This window comes from Ptiloglossa arizonensis, chromosome 6, assembly GCF_051014685.1.
Source record: "Ptiloglossa arizonensis isolate GNS036 chromosome 6, iyPtiAriz1_principal, whole genome shotgun sequence".
Lineage (NCBI taxonomy): Eukaryota > Metazoa > Arthropoda > Insecta > Hymenoptera > Colletidae > Ptiloglossa > Ptiloglossa arizonensis.
In genome coordinates this window covers 25,447,480-25,468,517 of record NC_135053.1, presented here as the reverse complement: position 1 = coordinate 25,468,517, position 21,038 = coordinate 25,447,480, and the positions used below count along the sequence as shown (strand labels likewise).

General features: G+C 39.6%; 5 protein-coding genes across 5 annotated transcripts; 2 read left to right on the top strand and 3 right to left on the bottom strand.

The window, feature by feature from the left end:
* The first annotated feature begins 292 nt into the window (after positions 1-292).
* Positions 293-2,991, top strand: Arp3 (Actin-related protein 3). The gene is made up of 6 exons (XM_076313851.1): positions 293-487; positions 982-1,162; positions 1,258-1,572; positions 1,669-1,983; positions 2,072-2,290; positions 2,375-2,991. Exons 1-6 carry the CDS (start codon positions 444-446, stop codon positions 2,552-2,554), a joined length of 1,254 nt encoding a protein of 417 aa, XP_076169966.1. The 5' UTR covers positions 293-443; the 3' UTR covers positions 2,555-2,991.
* Positions 2,992-3,177: 186 nt separating this feature from the next.
* Positions 3,178-6,545, bottom strand: Nulp1 (Nuclear localized protein 1). Its single transcript, XM_076313849.1, has 8 exons — positions 6,200-6,545; positions 5,672-6,036; positions 5,024-5,246; positions 4,696-4,949; positions 4,314-4,623; positions 3,921-4,211; positions 3,587-3,780; positions 3,178-3,509 (listed from the first exon to the last, which is right to left on the bottom strand). Exons 1-8 carry the CDS (start codon positions 6,329-6,331, stop codon positions 3,485-3,487), a joined length of 1,794 nt encoding a protein of 597 aa, XP_076169964.1. The 5' UTR covers positions 6,332-6,545; the 3' UTR covers positions 3,178-3,484.
* On the bottom strand, positions 6,200-13,759 carry LOC143148012 (uncharacterized). The gene is made up of 7 exons (XM_076313848.1): positions 12,538-13,759; positions 11,329-11,805; positions 11,077-11,249; positions 10,245-10,991; positions 9,584-9,988; positions 8,733-9,311; positions 6,200-6,331 (listed from the first exon to the last, which is right to left on the bottom strand). Exons 1-6 carry the CDS (start codon positions 12,572-12,574, stop codon positions 8,778-8,780), a joined length of 2,373 nt encoding a protein of 790 aa, XP_076169963.1. The 5' UTR covers positions 12,575-13,759; the 3' UTR covers positions 6,200-6,331; positions 8,733-8,777.
* LOC143148015 (leucine-rich repeat-containing protein 59) lies at positions 6,931-8,658 on the top strand. The gene is given in 7 exon segments (XM_076313852.1): positions 6,931-7,029; positions 7,171-7,230; positions 7,299-7,421; positions 7,495-7,708; positions 7,782-7,985; positions 8,073-8,191; positions 8,194-8,658. Coding segments are annotated over 7 exon segments (909 nt in total). The 5' UTR covers positions 6,931-6,933; the 3' UTR covers positions 8,287-8,658.
* A 1,266-nt stretch (positions 13,760-15,025) lies between the features above and the next one.
* Positions 15,026-20,335, bottom strand: LOC143148255 (uncharacterized). The gene is made up of 10 exons (XM_076314427.1): positions 19,933-20,335; positions 19,130-19,452; positions 18,643-18,812; positions 18,370-18,472; positions 17,931-18,220; positions 17,598-17,845; positions 16,728-17,100; positions 16,540-16,632; positions 16,137-16,412; positions 15,026-16,036 (listed from the first exon to the last, which is right to left on the bottom strand). The coding sequence occupies exons 1-10, from the start codon at positions 20,220-20,222 to the stop codon at positions 15,713-15,715; spliced, it is 2,490 nt and encodes an 829-aa protein (XP_076170542.1). The 5' UTR covers positions 20,223-20,335; the 3' UTR covers positions 15,026-15,712.
* Between the last annotated feature and the right edge of the window lie 703 nt (positions 20,336-21,038).

Below are 21,038 nucleotides of genomic sequence, written 5' to 3'. Positions count from 1 at the left end.
TATTTATCATCCAATACCTTAATTGAATGTAGAATAAACATCATTGCTATTATTTTTGAAATTTCTTTATTATAATTAATAAAATTATAAAATTTATTTACATACATTACATTATTATAAATAATATTCGCATCATTTTACGTTGTTCGTTATGTTATTCATATGTCAGTAAATAATTATTTATAGGTATGTAAACTATTCGTTCAAATTTCAATGCATTATTACTGAGTTTCAGTCACAGATGTCGCGATCTTTTACCAAACAAGTTTCCATTTTTGACAATCTATTACATCGAAGAGTTTCGCAAATTGAGTGTACAGCTTAAAGTGTGCTTCTGCTTTATCTCTATAGGTGAGGTGTGGTTTATTGAACTTGACAAGAACTGAAGTTAAAAGCTTTAATTAAAATATATTTTGTTAAAATAAATCGGCAAAATCGAAAAGATGTTGGGCCATCTTCCCGCATGTGTAATCGATGTAGGCACGGGGTAAATATATTTTGAATTTAAAAACGATTTAATTCCGGCGAAAATAAATAGGCTAGAATGTGATTCATAATACATGACATTTGATGCGTCAGACAAACATTGAAGAAAGGATATCCATAAAATTATTTATAGATATTTAATGTCATTGATTACAATCTTCTTTTCTCGTTACCTGTTATATATCCGACATATATTGACAATGAATAATGCTTAACATATCAATTTCATAAACATCAATATAACTGTACAATTTGATGTGTCAATTGATATTCTAGATCAATCCGCAATGGAAATGTAACATTATTCTGCATCAGTGAAATTATTAATGCCAATTATCTCATAGCTTCAGACAATAATACATTTTTTCAGAATCTGGCAAACTTTGAATTTAGATGTAATAATATACTAGTATCAGAATTATTGTGAAAGTTTTTTTCACTTACATGTATTCTTTTAAATCAAAGAACAAATTATAATCAATTGCACTTTTATAGCTATACGAAGCTAGGATTTGCTGGCAATAAAGAACCTCAGCTTATGATACCGTCTGCAATTGCTATTAAAGAAATAGCAAAAGTCGGAGATAGTAATGCTAGAAGAATCACTAGAGGTGTTGAAGATTTAGATGTTTATATTGGAGATGAAGCTTTTGAAGCCACTGGATATTCTGTAAAAGTGTGTATCGCCAATTGATGATAAACTATAGTATTATTATTTTTCAATTGTTTCTTAATTGTTGTGTAGTTATAACATATTCTAATTTTGTTTAGTATCCGGTTAGACATGGACTAGTAGAAGACTGGGATCTAATGGAAAAATTTCTACAGCAATGCATTTTTAAATATCTCAGGGCAGAACCTGAGGATCATTACTTTTTACTTACAGAACCACCATTAAATACTCCTGAAAATCGAGAATATACTGCAGAGATAATGTTCGAATCATTCAACGTACCAGGTCTTTATATTGCGGTACAAGCTGTATTGGCAATAGCTGCCTCTTGGACAGCTAAAACTTTAGAAGAGAGAACTTTAACAGGTGTTGTTGTCGATAGTGGAGATGGAGTAACACACGTAATTCCAGTTGTAAGTATAAAAAAAGAAAGGCAAAATGCAAATCTGTATAAAACAATATGAAGATAAGAACGTTTTTTATATTAGCTAATTCACATTGTCTCCTAGGCAGAGGGTTTTGTAATTGGAAGCTGTATAAAACACATTCCTATTGCTGGACGTGATATTACATATTTTATACAAAGTTTGTTAAGAGAACGTGAAATCGGAATACCACCTGAACAATCATTAGAAACGGCTAAAGCAATAAAAGAAAAACATTGTTACATATGTCCTGATATTTCAAAAGAATTTGCTAAATATGACAGTGATCCTACTAAAATAAAAAAATATGAAGGTATTAACAGTATCACCAAGCAGCCTTTCATTGTAGATGTTGGATATGAAAAGTTTCTTGGACCAGAAATATTCTTTCATCCTGAGGTACGCCTATTTAAATTTACAGAGAAATAATTTTATTTTTATATTTAATTATGCACATTACTATATTTTCTTTTTTTTTTTTTAATAGTTCTCTAATCCAGATTTCACAACGCCTCTAAGCGAAATCGTAGATGACGTGATACAAAATTGCCCGATAGACGTCAGGAGACCATTGTACAATAATATTGTATTATCAGGTGGTTCTACAATGTTCAAAGACTTCGGTAGACGATTACAACGTGATATAAAACGAATTGTCGATGCTCGTCTTAAGCTTAGTGAAACATTAAGTGGAAGTCATATTACGGTAACGTGTAATTTCATTATTGTTAGTTTAAAAAGTAAATAGATAAGAGTAAAATACCAGTTTATATACTTTATTTTATTTTAGCCGAAGCCTATAGACGTTCATGTTATATCGCACCATAAACAACGTTGCGCGGTATGGTATGGTGGTGCTTTATTAGCAGGCGATCCTGAATTTTACACCGTTTGTCACACTAAAGAAGCTTATCAAGAATACGGTCCCGGAATATGCCGTTACAATCCCGTATTTCACAGTATGGTGTAAAATAAATAAAAATACAACTGGTATTAAGGAAGCAACATTACATGGACCAACGGTCAAAATTTAACGTCATTAACGACTCTGATAATAATTTATTTGAATTTCAATTTTTTCACTTATGGTGATGCTACATTTGATAAGATAGACTGGGTACTTTTATTATGTAATTTCTAACTGAAAGAATTACAGGTTATACCCAGTATTATACTAGCAAACGCACACGAAGATGTTTTCATGCTCATTGATTATTACATTATTGTGTAAGAAAAGATATTTGCATTTAATAAAGAAGAAACAGGATAGATCAATTGAAAGAATGAAGATAATGTTCCATAAGCAGTAGTGATTAAAAATAATTGATGGACTTACAACACAAAATGATTGTATAGATCTGTAAATAAAATAAGTCTATTGGAAAATAATCATTCTTTTTAAATGAATCATATTCCTAGAAGAATTTATTATCCCGTGTAAAATATTTTTGCACTTACGACACTTACAAAATAATGATATAATTGTATCTGTGTATAATTCTTGCAACAATACAGTTTATTTATTATTGTACATATAACTTTTTTCCGTATTTACATTTTTTCGAAAACCAAAACATGATTGTTTCAAAAATTTAATACAAATTATAACACTGCATACAAGATCGTACAAACAATTAATGCATAACATCATATATATATGTATATATATTGAACCAGAATATCTAGTTTCAAATATATAACAGACACTATAATTTTAGTGTTTGCTATAAAATGGTAGATATATTACTTGATATGAAATGTACATTGTTTTCATAAAAGTAGTGTTATTTAAAAAATACATATACACATTATATTACTTCCCATTCTTGTTACCACATTGAAAGTAAAAGTTCTATATTTTAATTCGATTTATTACTATAGATCGTAATGTTATCTTACCTTAAGTTTGTTCGTTATTATCGTAACTAAAAATATAGAATGCTATTTATCATAATAATTAGTTTTTCTTATGTTATATAATTTTATTATTGTATTTACTTACAATAAATTAGGGCCATCCATGGCGGCAACTACAACTTCACCATTAACATTAGGGAATAAAGATGAGATGAAAAGGGACAAAACATTAGAACTTGTTTGGGTTGTTCTTGTATTTGGTACAGGTCTTTTGTAAATATCAATGCTATCCACGGGTGGTAGAGGATCATGTGAGAGTATCGACCCATCGGTTAGTATCTATAAAAGTTTTAAAGACAAATAAGAACATGATACTATTGTATAACATAACAAAGTACAGTAAATTCCCGTTAACCGCTTCTCGAGACTGAGTAAAACTTTATATTTTACTGACAGTGAGAGTACAAAATTTTACATACGTCTTGAACATTTACAGTAACATCTTTTACGTCGGACAATATAATATGTCTCAAAATATTTTTTGGCAATTTTCCTTGATAGCGTTTACTTCGCTTCGTTTCACAATACTTGACGTAATCATCTTTAGAATCAATTCGACTTAACGCAGTGTGCACGTTTTCACGTAGCCACGGTAAAAGGTCTGCTTCTTTCCATAAACGGAAACTTCGTGCCACATATAGATTTTGTAATTTTTCTAATGCTGGCGTCGTTGAAATTGCTACCTTGTTAAAGAAATGATGATCTCTTACCTAGAAGATTATTTTTCTTATTTAATCAATCAGTACATGTGTATTAAACTATGCTAAATTTTGTATAAAAAACTGTGTATTACAAATGTTATTTACAAGTACCTTTTCATCGGTTTGTATACTACATTTGTCTAGCAAAGATATCAACACGCCAGGAAACATTATTAAAGCATTCTGTAAAAGTTCATTAGCGACAGTTTGATTGCCCAAATAGAAATGGGCCAAAGCTAAACTATATGCTATATTTGGCAGTTGTGTCAGGTTTCTTGCATTATCCCAAAAATTGCAAAATTGTATAAACCATTCATACTTTTTTGCTCTTAAAGCATAGAAATCAAGAGAGAGAATCACGGCTAAAGGATCGCCGTCTGGATCAAGCGATAAAAGTAATTTACAAAATTCCAAACTTGTTCTGAAATAAAAAATTTTTAAAAGAAGTTTGGAAAAGATGAAAAAAGGGTGAAAGTTTTATTTTTTTTTTTACCTATAACATGCACGTCCACCCACAAAATTAAGATGTTTGAACAAAGTTATAAACAAAGCACGATTTTGTTGTTTTCTGTAGTCCAATCTACAAGTACCAGTTGTTAGGTTAAATAGTGGATGGAAATTGCATTCTAAACAATAGAGTGCTCGTTCTGTAAATTCTGCAGCCAATGATAAATCTTCATTGATTTCGCAAAGATCGGTTAATTGTAACAAGGCATCTATATGATAAGGGTGTGCATTGATTATGCTCTAAAACAAAACATAGGAATTAAATTCTTATAAAATGATCTTTTCTATGATGCTTAAATAAAAATGTAACATACAACAATATTTTCTGGATTTAAGCTTTCAACAGCTTTCAAGAATTTTAATTGGACTTGTCCATATGAAGGGCTGTGCTCATACACAAAGTATCGAATATTACCAGCAGACTTTGCATTATTATCCAAAGACATAGATACACCAGATTTATTGGTTGGTAGCCAGTAGTCTCTAGGAGAAACTAACCAAGTTTTCTTCAAGTGACCTGAACGGCCCCTACTTCTTCTGTTTTTATTAAAGTTAAACATTTATCATATGAAATTTAACTACAGTTTCTATTTTATATCTTAGAGTGAGTTGCGTTACTTGTTCGCCATGAATAACTTCTCATGAAATGAATTTTAGTGATTCTGAAAAGGTCTGTGAAAATGTGAAAATGTTGAAAAAAGTAAAGTACATTATGCTCAAAAGTTTTCTGAATCACCCAAAAAATATATATACTCTATTTAAAAAAAAATTTAAGATCACTAATAATATTTTATAAATAAACAAATTATTTAAAAAAATAATTTCAGCATTCCATGTTTCTTTCGTAACTGTGCAATTTCTATGTAAAATATTTGTAGAGTACATTCTTTAGAAGTTATTCCTTGTGAACAAGTTATGCGACTCATCTTATATAAACATAAAATAAATTTCATTATACATACTTTTGTTCGTCTTGTACCGTTTTACTACCGAAAATTCTTTTAAGTTCATTATAAGGATTTAAATGTTTATGTTGCACCAACAGGATATCCTTTTTGGATTTTTGTTCAATCCATTGTGAATTGTTTATATCTTGAGAACTGCAACCTGGCAATGGTTCTCCAAGTAATTTATTCACTTCCTTTACAATTATTTCTATTTCATCCCCATCTTTGATCTCTTTAGAGTTAACAATTTGTTGATCTTTCGAACTTTCCAATTTCTTTCGCCTCTTCTTTTTCTTACGTTTAACCACATCCGTGAAATTTTCTTCGACAACTTGCTGTTCTTCATTTTCTCTATCTCCAATTTCAGAATTTTGATTCAACTAAAGATAAAAAATTTGGTGAGAATATTGAAATATGATATATTGAAAATGTTAGATGTTTAAAGATCGAAACGAAAGTTTTACGACATCGCTTAAAAATTAAAAAATTACGTCAATAAGTTCAGTACAGTATTAGTTATAATATTACAAAATTCAAACGTACTACATCAAATATGTTAAATGTTTTAGACTTAACGTCGCCAATTCTTGAGTTTTCTACATCACACTCGCTTTCAATATCTTTCTCAGCTAACACATCACCTCCGTATACTTTTTTCATATACCGTGTGGACATCTTGAATCAAATTAATTTTTATTTCAATTATTAAAGAAGCACTGCAGATAAGATACAAATCTACACGTAATAAACTACACGTTCAATTTAAAAGTAATAAACTTTGAATGTTGATTCGTTTCAATCACTAGGAATTGTAATTAAACAATAAACTTTTCTCCACTTGTCAATTTTCTCACTCAAGTCCATGTAAACGAGCACGATTACTAGAACGCATAGAAGAACAGTGGTGTATTGTACCGTGGTCGCTACAATCGCTTCAAGTTCTGCCAACAGTCGTATAATTTTGAAAGTTGTTCGATTGACAGGTAGTTTGAACCTGACACTCGTGTCAGTTCAGCATTGGTGTCTATCTGCCACGTACATTCAATGTCCGTTAAACATTTTCATTCTATTAGCGAATAAATCTTTATACCGGTTCGATGCATCGAGGTCAAGAAATACCAGTGTTTCGCCACCTAGTATTACTTTCGTTCAATTTTATAGTAACATTATGCTCTTCGCTAAAAGCTGACAATACGAAAAAATTGTGAAGAACGTGAGAAGTTACAATTTTATTTAATTATAAAATTATTAAATTGTGAAATTTTTTCACCATCAAAATGAAATCGAATTTGAAGAACATTAAGGACAGATTGAAAGACGAAACGCTGGATCTTAGCTTATGCGACCTGAAAGAAGTACCTGTTCGAGAAATCGTACGTTAAATCTGTTAAAGTTCAATTTATAAATTGTTCCATTTAACCTGATGTATACAATTAATTAATATTACCAATTAAAAATATATAAGATCGTATGATAATGTAACGAGTAACCATTAAAGTTGGTGTATTTTTTAGGCAGCTGTTAAAAAGGCAACACATTTGGATTTATCGAATAATCTGTTAGTTTCTTTGCCTGTGAGTTTTCCCAGATATTGTTTCTAATTTTACAGTAATGTCTCTTGATTGATGATAATTTGTTTCAGAATACTTTTGTCAGTCTTAAACAAATAGTTAAGTTAGATCTTAGTAAAAACATGTTAATAGAAATACCAGAAAATTTTGGAGAATTGAAGAAGTTAAAGCACTTGGATCTTTACGCGAATCAGGTAAAGCAAAGCAATACCATAAGTAGCTTTAAATGTAAATTGTTTATGTACAAAAAGAATAATTATTTTCCAGATAAGCAGGTTACCACTTAGTTTGAGTGAATTAAAAAACTTAAGATGGTTAGATTTAAAGGAGAATCCTTTAACTCCTGCAGTGGCTAGTGTTGCCGGTCCTTGCAGTAATTTGAGCGAATGTCAAGCTTGTGCTCGTAATATCGTTACCTATTTATCATTTGTAAAGCTTACTATCGAAGAAGAAAAATTACAGAGATTAAATGCCATTACGAGTAATACAAACAATAAACACGAATCCTTAAATGTCTGTTATGTTTTGTACATTGATAATATTTTTGTTTTTAGCGAGTACAGAAACAAATTCAGTATTGCTGAAAAAGGGTGGAAAAAAGAAGAAAAAAAAACCACTCGAGAAGGATAATAAACAGGATGTAGATAAAACTGAATCTTGCTCCTCGAGCAAGGAACTACATACTGATAGAAATAAAGTAGAGGATTCAACATCGATACAGGATCATAAATATACTAATAAAGAACATGTGCCAAAAGGTAATATAACGCGACTGTATTGTGCTCGACACACTTTTCAATACACTCTCGTTATGTTAATTTAAATTGGATTATAATGTGTTTTAGGCAATGTGTGTCGTTCTCTCATGTCTACAATCGTATGGCTTCTTTTTCTCGGCTTAGGATTTACATTACTAATCGTGATTCTTCCAATATATTCGGAACAGTCTGAATTATTTGTAAACTATATATAAAAATGAACACAAGTGTACCTTTAAAGGCACTTCAGAAGAGGAGTATCTATATGTTCCAATCCTCTATACGGATCGGAACTATGTAAATGGGATGCATTTATGGTGATTTGTAAGACGTTTATAAAAAAAAAATTCAAAAGGGATGCAAGTGTTCCAGTCGGTGAATAGTTGTTTTACGAATATATAAAACTAAAAGTTCTCTGACTTATCGATCACTTTGTATTATGTAATTTACAAATAACGAATAAAATTCATCAGCGTTGAAGTTTTATACAAGATTTTCAAGTTTGATAGTGAACAAACTTTTGCGGCGTAATTCTAGTATGCTACTTTGTGATTCAAACATAGCGAAATAGCGAATTACTGCGTAAATCGAGGTTTGCCATTTATTTTATAAAATGAGAAACGATTACAAACTCTAAGCACTTTGCATGCAATACAAATTTTGTAACAAAATAACTAGTCCTACTGTTTTTCGTCTGCAAACATTTATTTTATCGATAAAAAGATAGGGATCGATCGTCGATGGTACCTTTTTTTTTGTTAACGTGTAACGTTTAAATGTTACATTTTGATATTACGCATTATTGGTTACGTTTGTTTTATTCACTGATACCGACGGTGTTGCCTTGATGGATGCTTTACCAAGGGAGTTCTCCATTTTACTGATTAACTTTTGGAACGTGTTCATTCGCAACAAACTGTGCTGCTTGCCAAGATCGTCCGCTTCTTCGGTTACGTTCGAAACCCGACAGTTTCTCTCCGAAGCAATGGAGTCGATAAATTTGGACTTTTTCCCATTGCCAAATCGGTTCCACGGCCTCTTCTCCGAGCCAGCTTGTGTCTTTGTCGCTTCTTCGTTCTCTTTCTTACCAAGTAATTCCTTTTGTCGCACCGTGAGGTCTATAAGTATAGCGATATCGTCGTACAGTTCCTCCTGCTGATTGACAGGAGGATATTTATGATGACTCGATTCGTTGCGCGGTGTTTGGTAGTGTTCATTATTATCTTGGGGTGAGCGTTGCTGGTAATCAATGTTTCCGCACGATACGAAGTTATCGACGTCCGTGCGAGCAACACCGTGAATGTGATTCACCTTGCTTGAGATTCGCTGGAAATTCATCGAAACGTTTCAAGAGATTGTCGGATTGACTCGGTCGAGGCTGCGTCTTAACTGAACATCGTACAGCGACGATAAATTCGACCGATAAAAAACAAAAAAAAACAAGAATAAAAAAAAAAGAGGTGTCTATCGGACAAAATTCGACATCTCTTTTTATCCTTTGTTTCCTTCGATCTGGTCGGATTTGTCGCTGCACGATACTCGGTTAGGATGCAGCCTAAGAATTGATAATCGAAAATTAATCGTAACGATTTTCTCACCCGATCCGATTGGCACGTTTCTTCGTCTTTGTAGCTTCTGCGACACACGGCAATGTCGTCGTAGAATGTTTGCTTATCAATCTCATCTGCGATCACCGGTGGTTTCGTGTAAACCGGTCTAGGTGGGGGCGGGCAATTATACTCCGATTCTTCTTCCTCGAGACTTCGCTTAGCTTCTTGACCGGCATTCATCAAATCGGATACATCGTCGTAGGTCGATGTTTCTTCGATGTTTGTCGGTGGTGGTGTTGGGATTTTACGCTTTAGTTTTTTCTCGCTTTTCCGCGGGGATTCCCTTTTGCTTCTCACTCTGCTCAGACACGATTTCTTCAGCGGGGACTTTGCCGGTACTTCCGAGTTTTCCGTTGCTCGATCCTTGCTCGATTTCCCATTCAAAAGCAAATTCTGCGTACAGAGAAACATGAACATTTATAGTTATTATTTCTACGACGTAGTAATCACCTTACACTGTATTCAATTCTTTTTTCTACTTGTTTTTCTATTTTTCTTTCCTTTTCCTTATTTTTTATCGATTTTCCGTACATGTAAACTTCTCATTTTCTTGGTGCAATAAAAATTTTTTATTACTATTATTATTATTATTTTAAAAAATGTTAATCAACGCGATTATTGAATGGAAAGAGAGTGTACATTCACCTACCTCGTCGAAGCGAGCGTTATCTTTCGGTGCGATACTCGCCGAGGCGGCATCGTCGTAGGTCGCTTCGCTTTGGGAAATAAATAGTCGTCTCGCGACTCCGAGCTCTCTGAGCTCCGAATTCTTCTTCGATTTTTCATCGGGTCTAATCTCGTCCTTGATGTTCGCCGATATGTCGTCGTAGGTTTCGAGTTCGTTCGAGTGATTGTCGTCCGGTTTGATTTCGAGAATTTTACCAACGTTTCCGTAACAGTGGCCCGTGTCACGGAAATCTTCGATCTTATGATAGATATCGTCCTCTTCTTCCTCGGGTAGTTCGTAAGACGTTGACGAACCGCGAACGGGCAGGGATGGCAATCTTCGAGGGATTCGAGCGGGTAATCGGGGAGCAGGAACAAATTCAGGAGGTGAAGCGGATGTCGATAGATTCGCCGCTTCTGAAAAGACATCTTTCGACGAAGGAGAAGCGGCGACCGCTTCCCCGTCTCCGTTGGGAACGCTAGCAACGGTCAAAGATACTTCGGGTATCGTTTTATCGGCGCCCAAAGTTTCTACGTTTTGATATCTTTCTTCTTTGGAATTCGATTCCTCCCGTGGCGATCTTCCGTCGTTTTGCGAGGCATCGTTCTCGACGTACACCCCGGTACTCGGTGATTTCGTAAGATCTTTATTGTCCTTTTTATCCTCGTCGTACAATTCCGAAATTTTCATCACCCAATCCTCCATGTCCTTTGGCGACTTGGCAACAAACTGGAAACATTCTCGATCAGAATTTACAAAACTGTACTATCGTAAATTACCAGTTGTGTTTCTCGTTCGATTTAAACTCGTTTACCTGAAGCGTTCTGTTACCCGGTCGAAAGATTTCGAAGGTGGACTCGCTTTTTCGTTGATCGCGTGAAATCGCGTTCGGTGCTGCCCGGGCCATGTAACCGCGAATCGGTAGAATCTTGTACGGACGGTTGTCGTGATCGCTTTCGTAGATCAACAAATGCAACCCGACCAAACCTGCGACGTTTACGTGAAATTGTAGCTCGTTCCGTTTCGGTAACACTCGACGCGATTCGTCGATCGGATTTCCACTTACCGACCCAACACGCTCGATATTGTTCGAAAACGAACAACTTCTTCCCTTCCCTTTTGAAAAGAGGACCGCACTTCTGGCACTTGATTTTCGTTTGTGCCGCCGGAAACGTCTGGTAGATCTCCACGACGATTCGTTCGATCTCCTCGTCTTGGTTTAGAGGATGATCCGACGTGATGTTGTTCGTTGCCTCGACCGATTGGAAAGTCTCGTAATAATCGTGTTGCAGTTTCTGCGCGGAGTGTTCCTCCGCCCCCACGTATTCCTCGAGTTCAGCCTGCGTCTTCGAAACAGCTACCAAACCTTTCGGTCTGATCGCGTTCATGTTCAAGTATTGCTCCGGAGAAGTCGATCGTCCGATTTTCTCCACCATGAACATCGTCAAGGTGTCCTTCGATCGTATCAGCAGGCTGTCCCGAATACTCTCCAGGTTGATCGGAAGCTTTGCTTCTCGAAGACATTCCAAAAACTGCACCACGTCTATGAACACACGTAATCGTTTCCTTCGTTTGCGGTCTCGATCGAAATACAAACACCTATCGGTTCGTTCGTCGAGGAAGTAATGCCGTTTTATTATTCTTTTTTTTTTACCTTTTTACGCGCTGCCTTACATGCCATTTTATTTTATTTTTTTTTACCTTTTTACGCGCTGCCTTACATGTCATTTTTTTTTTTTTTACCTTTTTACGCGCTACCTTAGATTAATTAAAACGAAAAGAAAACTATCGACCAAACACGTCGTTGATATTCATACCGTTTGCAAGACGTTTTAAACTCGAAACATTTCACAAGGACACGCTAGAAGAGGTTTCAGAAAAATTGACACTTTTCTCAACGAATTTGACAGCGAAGCGTATGCAACGAACGAAGACTGAAGCGAGAAGAACACGATCGATCGTTATTGTACCACATTGTCACCGGAGATTAAACGTGGATATTATACGATGCCCCATAGAGAAGAAAACTATCGGTTACTCGCGAAGAGACGCGATCGAGATCCGATTTCTGCTTTATTAAGTACTTTCTAGGAGTTGAGGACGATCCATTGTCAATGTCTAGGCCAAACTCGGACGTTTGGACGCTTGAAAAATGGACTAACGGTTTGGCGTGAAAACGATATTACTTAGAGAACGAACCGATTTATATTGTATTTTACGCGTCTATCGGGACAAAATCGCGGAATCGGATATATATATATATATACATACTTACCCCTAAGTATGGTGGTAAGTTCGCGGTCGAATCCCATTGTTGAGTTTTTCGATTTGACTTTTGTAGATCAGTGGTCGCGTCTTAGCTTAATTGGAATTTGTCAAACAAGGGGTTAATTCGAACGCGAGTAACGCAGCAGCCTTTCACGTTACAAACTGTCATCGTTTAGACAAAAACACGAATAGGATGTGACGATATATGTCTGACAGATAAGAAAACTTCCTACCGAACACGATACGAGATAAATATAAAACGAACGAATAAATTATTTAACGAATCGGTGCCGCGCCCATTTTCCTTCTGCAACTTTGACAGAGAAAAGTATCGCGGGATTGTCGGCGTTGTTGCATTCAACGTAATCGATCGAATACCGTACGATACTGTCTTTCGGATTTCTCTTTCGAACTTTTTTATCGTGTCGACGAATTTTTGATTTCCTTCGATGACGTCACCGAACGTACTCGCTCGTATATTTTAACGAACGTGATCTCTCCACTGGAGGCGCACCAACGAATTTTCACGAAAGCGATCGTTTCGATTTTCCTCGAGCGAGCTTCGCGTTCTGTCCCTGTACCGGAACACGTTCGATTTTAAACGCGATTACTCGATAATTATTTATCATCGTCGGTGGAACATAATTCTTTGAAACGATTATCTCGCACGATTCTCAACTAATCGCGGCAACTTTGTTCGCGTTAAACTTTCACTTTCCCGACGATATCTTTCGCGTTTAACGAGACAACTCGACCCGTGAAAATGTTCCGATGTTATCTCGTTAAGATTCAACGAGAGACAATGCACGTGGGAGCAGCGGAAAGCGGTCGACTCCCGCAAAGACCGTCGTCGTCGTATCGTCGTCGTCGTCGTCGTCGTCGTCGTCACTGTCGTCGTTTGTCCTCGGAATCCTTCGCTTCGCCTTCTTTCTCGTTGTTCCAACGAACGACTGACTCACTCTTTTCGACCGTCTTCTGCTGTCCTAATCGCCCATCCTCGTCACGTTCGCGGCATCTTCCTCGAGTGCGACACCAAGCGACATTTTAATTGATCATTCCAATTGACGGAGTAAGAACCGACCGAGAAACAAACAGCCACTCGCATTCCACGCGTCGTGCGTTTCTTCTTCGCGAATCTCGCCCGTCTCGTTTCGCGGAGGACCGAACACGATCGATCGATTTCATTTTTATAACAATCAAAATGCGATCACGGAGCTCTTGAAGCGTCAGTGAAGTTTATCGATCGTTTCGAACTTGCGCGTAAAATAAATTCGACTTTAACGCTGTTTCCCGTTCCTCCAGAGATTTGGCTCGCGTCTATCTCGATTTCTAAAATCGGATCTCCTCTCGTGTATAAGGACGTGTTGTTCGCTATCTTTCTCATCGCGTATTTGTTGTTCTTGCAAATACACACAACCGACAGATTCTACAGTTTCGACACGATGTACCCTTCGTAGACCTAATTGCGCGATGTGTACGTGTACGCGATCAATTTTACCGTGTCACATCCTTGGTTAATCGCTCGAAACGTGGAAAGAAATTTCGCGGTATATACGTATACACGATCAATTTTACCGTGTCACATCCTCGGCCAATCGCTCGAAACGTGGAAAGAGGAAATGTAAATTGCTCGCGTGGTTTTTGCAACAGATTCGGCAAATTGGTTTACTACGATGATCGATCGATCGCGTGTACGCTCGTCGACTGTTACGCCAAGATTGGAAACGCGATGTAAATTCGGATCCGATTGCTTCGAATTCGTTGTATTAGCCCAATTGACGTTGAAACACTGCCGCTGGTCGTTTACTCGACGATCGACTGTATCGCGCGCGAAGAATCGATCGTGGCACTTTTATCGTTCGAGCTCGAATATTCGCGCGAACGTCGTGGAAAATTCACAACGATTTCGATCGAGGAAAAATCGTCTTTAGAACAATGCGATTTCTCTCGAAGCAGCCGATAACATTTAATCGCGATCTCTCGCGACCAAACGAGACAATTCCTCCCTAGAGTACTTTTATTTCAAGTACGCGTAACGTTATCTCGATGCACTTTCGATCTCTCGCGTTTAACCGGAGTTTCAAGAACGAATCGAGCAACCATTGGAACGCGCGAGGCAATACTTTTTAAGAATTCGTAATCTTCGCGCTCTTGGCGTTCAACGCCATTTTGGTCCCTTTCTGACGCGTTTAAATTATTTTTTTTAATCTACACGGAAACGTTCTATGCTACTCTCCGCCGTAAAAAATACGAATACGAACGATACAAGTGTACGAATAAATTTTCGACGCATCGATGTTCCAGGGCTTGTGACAATTTTTTAGAGAACCCGGAAAAGGACAGGTCGTGAGAATCGTTGAAAAAGTAACCAAGTAAACGAAAAAATTCGGTTCGACGATTTCGTTCGACGAACGGAAAAGGAAGTTGGAGATAAGGGAAACGATATGGATAAAGAAGCGTTTGCTCGGAATTACGGAATTTGCAACTGTCTCAATTTCAATGTATTTAATAGAGACTATACCCGATTACAATTTATCGTAGGATAAATCCTCGAGAACGAGGAGCCAAGTGTCGAACTGTTGGGAAAAATATCGATGCGCATCGACTTGCAGCCGATGACGATAAAATGGTAAAAGTCACGAGGTTTTTGACGATCTCGAATTACCGATTTCCAACTGTAGGCAAACAGTTGTCCTTCGTCGTTGTCCTCGACGTTATTCTCTAGCGGTACGCGTCGTAGAACTCGAACCAAAATCGGCAATGTCGAACTGATTTCGATAGGACGGTGTACTTTGGTCCGTGGTTTATCGTTCTCGCGCACAAACGAACGATTCGAAAAGAAGAAAACGTGGGAGAAAAATTACAAGCAATCGAAACGGTTACTTTATCGTTGGTTCGACGCTGAGCGAATCAGCCTGGACAAAGATTCCGCGCGCTGCGAGGCTGTTCGTCGTTGGAATGCTTTGGCTTCGAGTACGAGTCGATCGATTCGAGATAATTACCTTCCACTTTCTGGGACGATCTCGCACGAACAAGTGCTCTTGGATCTTCGTTCAGTTTCGCAGATCGTGTTCAACGATGCGAATATTACGCGGGGAGAGCTAACGCGAGCGAAAACACACGTAACGCGTAATGGAACGATCGCGCGCGAAACGTTTCGATCCTCGAGAGGGTCACGGGGATCACGCGCGTCTTTTGAACGGATTTTTAATCGAGTTCCGCGTTCGGACGTTTCCGGTCGCGATTGTTCGACGTTCGTCGCAAATAGATGGAAGTCTAGGCGTCACGATGTTCCACGGACACGGAACTTTGAACGTGGATCCCGGATTCGAGCGCGTCGATCGATTTTCGGAGGACGCTCGGTAACGTCCGCTCCACGTTCTTCTTTCGCGTACCTGGGCCGCGGTACTGTCCCTCCAAGCTTGGTGTCGAGGACAGACAAAATTTTCGTTCGTTGCTCTCGTGAACGAGGAGTGCGTGTGCGCCATTATTCGTTCGATCTCGATCTGCGAAGAAAAAGTAAACGGGAGAAGAATGACACGAGTAAACGCAACTTGCGACGAATTCGCGAGTTTCTCGTGCAAGTTGTTCTAGAACGAAACGAACCTTGCAGCGTTTCGCACGTTTCCGTGTATCGATCAACGACGATCGTCGCGACGAACGATCGTGTGGTACCGGTTCGCGTTTCGTTTCTCGTTTGTCATCCGGATCGCCGAACAGTCCCTTCGATTCCGCTACCTTGATCATAAACAACGAGTCGAATTGCATCATTTCCTTTCTTCTTATCACGGCGAGAAAGCAACCCGGGTCCAGCATGCGAGTGACGTTCTCCCCGTAAATATCGTCGATGCTGCCCACCTCGAAGAGATCGCTGTCCGGAACCTACGATCGCGATAACCTTTTCTATTTATCGTGGGAGAATCTCGCGCGAGTTACGAGAGAGATCATCGTTCGTACGAATTGCGACGGATCGTAACGGTCCTCAGAGCGAATAGACTTTAACGCTTACGTCGACGGAAATCTTCGAGACTCGATCGTCGTTTTTTTCCAATTTTCTCTGCTTCGACGAATCCTTTCCTTCCTTCGACGTCTTCTTCTTCGACTGCAAAGAAAAATCTCAGGGGGAGAAGTGAGATCGAAAGAACGGACGATCGACAAGAAAGAGAGAGAAATATCGGAAAAACGAACCAGTCTTACCAGATGATCGCGAACGTACTTCTCCGCGGCTATTCGATTGACGTAATCGACCACCTGTCGAATCATCTCGGTCGTCTCCGATGGTAGAATCGTGTGCGCTTCGTAGATGAGAAATTGAACGTTTGGTCTGGTCAACGCGTATTTCAGTGTGGTCATCTGATCGGCCAAGAGAGCTCGCGGTTGAACATCCTCGCGATCGTGACGATCGTCGTCGATTGCGTAGACGTTCGTCAACGTTTCGAGGAGATCGGCGTCCCCTCCTCGAGCCACGGCGAGATCGACGATGTCTCTGACACCGGTGTAGCTGCACGGCGGTATCGCCAGGACCACGGTAGCCCTTTCCAACTCGGCCGTCGATGGATACGACACGTATCTGAACGAAAGCGCAAACTTTCGATCGAGCGAGCTCGTTTCGAGAGGACAGTGTGTAAAACCAAGCGTGTCCACGGGTGGGGGTCCCCTGCGCGGTAAGTTCCTCTCCCACGAAATGCTACAAAGTCGTAAGCATTTACGGCCGACGCGTGGTATCGCGGTGCAGAGTGGGGAAAAGGTGGTTAACACTTTGCGCTCGAGAGACGACTCTCGGTCGCCAATTAATGCACTCGGTTTTCTTGCATTATAATTCTTCTAATTTTTCTAATTTTCAAGATAAATTCTTATAACCCGAGGTGAAAAAAAACGCTTTGTAAAATATACAGAGACGTAAGATCCAAATCGAGTCTACGATTTATTCTTACTTTTGAATCTCTTCGAGGTTTTCAGTTTCCGTGTAAAACAACGAATCGAGCGCAAAGGGTTGAGCTTCGTAGCTTAACTTGGACACGCCTGGCGTGAAACGAAGACCGTTGAAGAGCGAAAGAGGGTTAGTACTTCTCTGAAAAAACTCGACATCGTTGCAACGTAACGCCCAGGTCCCTCAGATACGTTTCGTACTCGCAACGACGTTCACCGGCTCCGAAAGCCAACAATCTGCCGGCGTCTTCGATGTCGTCCAACAACTCGGCCAGGTATCCGGTGTGTCGAGGCGCGAGCGAGTGGGTCAGCACCACTGGGCCACAAAAACGACTAACGCGAATCGCACGCGCCAATGCAGCCGCGCCCAGGCACAACGATCTTTCCTAGACGATCGAACACGACGAAGAACCGTGTCATCGTAGAGACATCGATGCGCGCACGATCCACGAATTCCCGTCGACCACTTACCAAAAACACGAAACGATGATCGCGAACGAGACTGGAGACGGCCAGCGTCTCCCGCGTTGCTTCGTGCAGATTGACCATCTTCGGGCAGATCGAATCGAACGCGTAACACGAGTCCTCGAGCTCCGTAGTTTTCCCGTTCCGACAATGGACCAACTTCAGCCTCGACATTTCGTCCACGAATTCCTCTTTGCTGGCGTACTTGTTGCTGTTCACCCATCCGGAAGCGATCGCGGTTCCCTCGCCCCAGGCGACACCCTCGATGATGCGCAAACGAGCCGGCAACAGCTCGTCTTCGCGTTTTCGAGCATCGCAACGACGATTATATCGTTACTGGTATACTCGCGACGAAGCCACGGGTCAACTATATCTCTCTCTCTAACTTATTTCGCTACTTCGAGTTTCAATGGATCCCGATTCAAAAGCGTTTAAAGGTATTCACCGAGACTGAGCGCCGAACCACGGATTCGCAGACGCGAGACGCTCGCGGCAAGATGCGTTTTCGACTCCAGAAGCGCCGTTTCGATGCCCAGCAATCCGGCAGCCTGTCGAACGCAATTTATTTCGTTTCGATGAGTCGTCGAAGCTCGATTTCGTACTAAACTAGCAACGAGACAAACGAACGTATACATAAAATGTATTTTCGCGCGATCGAACAACCGAACGATCCTCGGTTTCAACGAAGAGGTAAGAGAACCGAGCTCGTGGATCTTACCTTGAAGATTTTCTCCCGCTCTTCAACGGCGGCGACCTCGCCGCGTCTCGTGAACTTCCTCCCTTGCATATCGTACAGCAGCAACCAAACGATCTTCTCTCGATCTTTGAACTTGTCGTTGCGAAGCCAAAATCCCGCCTCGGTCAAGGCACGGCTGAAAATCTTCTTGTCTGAGGAAAACGGAACAATGAGATTGGACATTAACCCTTTGCACTCGAGGCTTCTTTGTTACCAGAAATCAACGCCTCGAGAAAATCCTTTAAGTCGTAAAATTAATCTGGAATGGAATGTTTTTAAATACTTTGCACACATGCGTTTACACTCTACAAGAACGTGATATTTAAATTCCAATTTGAATTCAAAACCACGAAATTTCCCCGGATCGAGAATAGTATACGGAATTAAATGGCGACCGAGGATCCCCTCTCGAGTTCAAAGGGTTAAAGAGTACTCGAGCGATCGTTCGAAAGTACGAACAGCAGCTTACACCTAAGCACGTCGTAAACGAGACCAAACACTCGACGCATTTCCGCCTCGTCGGAGTAGGAGGGTGACATTGAATCCTTTTGAAGGACCTTCGCGGCCAACAGGATATCGTTGACGCGCCATCCTGGCTGAACGCAAGCTTCCGTCATCGAACCAGCGATCCCGCGAAAGCTCGTCACCGAACTCCTCGATTCCTCCGTACTTCTTCTCGATTTAACCTTCAAATGATACTCGCGGATCTCTGGTTCCCATTCGTCGCTGTTCCTCCGCTCGTTCATCTTCTCCTCTTTCGCATATTCCATTTCCAATCCAACCTCGTTCGCCCTTCGAATTTTTACGGTTTCTTTAACGTTTCGAAACTTCATCGATCGCGAACACTCGTCGCACCCCTTACTTACTCCTTCGTTATTCACAGCTACTTATTCGCTCGTTCGACGATCGAAACCGATCACACGCCACACTGGTGTTACGCAACGATACAAAAATTCAACTTTCGAAAAGATTAACGTTTATTTAGTCACGAAACGTTACGTTTTGCGTTTCTGTATCGCGTACGAAACGGGAGAAAGAGAAAAAAAATCAGTTTATCTTGTTAGCTTGTAACTCTGAAACGGAGAGGGAAGGTAAATTGCAATTTTGACAGGAGCGAAATCTTGTAAAATCTTTCCGAATCGATTGAACAAAGAAGTTGATCGCTTTCGAGTCATCGATCGAGGTGTGCGTACGATTCGAGAGAATTGAGACCGTAAAGTTTCGAAACCGATTTGGTGCGCAAATACTCCCGTTCGATAATTCGTAAATCACCTTTTCGTCGCGAGTTCCGCGTCGCATTCTCTTTGCAATTCGACCAGTTTGTAATAGACACGATGCCGCCAGTCTTCGTTGCTCGGTAGAATCAGATCCTCCGTTTGATCGTTCAATTCCTCGTCGCGAAGCTGGCTGCAAATCGACATCCATTTCGCTAACACGATACGAAGAATCTTGACGTATTCGGCGAACGGTTTTCTGTTCCGGGAACAATCGTTTCTCCGAGTTTTCGACCAACTTTCCAATCTACCGTCGTCTTCTTCGTAGCTGAAGCGTCTCGTCGTCATTCAGAAAATCGGTATCTTCCCCTAACGATCGCAAATGCGCGCTTCGTTCAAAGCATGTACGCACGTAACTGTTAGGTTGTTCGGAAAGTCGTTTCGTTCTCCAAAATGATGAATATATAATTTAGTAAAACGTTTATACACTCTGAAAAAATCGTGTTTCATTTTCACCAAAAAAAAACGAAATGACTTCCCAACGACCTAATATTTTCACGGACAGAGTAACTCGATTGTATTTCACGCAACACGTGTAATCGAAGGTGAGCAAACTTTACACCCACACGAATGTTTCGAATAACGAATAAAAAACAAACAACTTTTTATTCGATACTCGTTGAGCGAAAATTAAAATTTGAAAAATTTTTCAATAGTCTCGGTCTCTGGTACTGGTATTCTCGAAGCAACCGAAGAAACTCGAATCTAAAAATCGTTGCAACGATCCAGCAAACTACCAAAATTGTCCAAGCTACGTGGACATCGGTTTGTATCGACTTACTCGATCGGAAAAATGAAACGATTGTTGGTGCAAACGCAGAACGTTCAAGGTTCGACCGAATTGAAACCGTTGCGCGTACTCCGAGTATTCCGACTGGCTCGCCGATACTAGTCCGAGTCTTCCGTTTCAGAGGGGTCGAAGGAAACTGTTAAGCTACTATCTTGATAAGGTACGGTTGTGTCGCAACGTCGCGTGTTTCGACAACATGTACCGCGAAATCGCGATCAACCATCTGCGCGACGCTCTGCAACGATCCATCCGACCACGATGGGCTAGATCGTCGACCTTCCCGAGGATCTTCCCTCGGCCGGTTCGTGTCTCGT

Excerpts from the sequence above, each read along its gene's own strand:
- Arp3 (XM_076313851.1), top strand. The coding sequence starts at position 444 with ATGTTGGGCCATCTTCCCGCATGTGTAATCGATGTAGGCACGGG. Across the intron at positions 1,573-1,668 it reads TAACACACGTAATTCCAGTT|GCAGAGGGTTTTGTAATTGG; the intron begins GTAAGTATAAAA and ends ATTGTCTCCTAG. Across the intron at positions 1,984-2,071 it reads AAATATTCTTTCATCCTGAG|TTCTCTAATCCAGATTTCAC; the intron begins GTACGCCTATTT and ends TTTTTTTAATAG.
- Nulp1 (XM_076313849.1), bottom strand. The coding sequence starts at position 6,331 with ATGTCCACACGGTATATGAAAAAAGTATACGGAGGTGATGTGTTAGCT. Across the intron at positions 5,247-5,671 it reads ACGGTACAAGACGAACAAAA|AAGAAGTAGGGGCCGTTCAG; the intron begins GTATGTATAATG and ends TAATAAAAACAG. Across the intron at positions 4,950-5,023 it reads TAAATCCAGAAAATATTGTT|AGCATAATCAATGCACACCC; the intron begins GTATGTTACATT and ends GTTTTGTTTTAG.
- LOC143148012 (XM_076313848.1), bottom strand. The coding sequence starts at position 12,574 with ATGGGATTCGACCGCGAACTTACCACCATACTTAGGG. Across the intron at positions 11,250-11,328 it reads ATATCGAGCGTGTTGGGTCG|GTTTGGTCGGGTTGCATTTG; the intron begins GTAAGTGGAAAT and ends TAAACGTCGCAG. Across the intron at positions 10,992-11,076 it reads CGGGTAACAGAACGCTTCAG|TTTGTTGCCAAGTCGCCAAA; the intron begins GTAAACGAGTTT and ends GAATGTTTCCAG.
- LOC143148255 (XM_076314427.1), bottom strand. The coding sequence starts at position 20,222 with ATGACGACGAGACGCTTCAGCTACGAAGAAGACGACGGTAGATTGGAA. Across the intron at positions 16,413-16,539 it reads TCTCGAAGATTTCCGTCGAC|GTTCCGGACAGCGATCTCTT; the intron begins GTAAGCGTTAAA and ends TCGCGATCGTAG. Across the intron at positions 16,037-16,136 it reads AACGTGCGAAACGCTGCAAG|ATCGAGATCGAACGAATAAT; the intron begins GTTCGTTTCGTT and ends TTTTCTTCGCAG.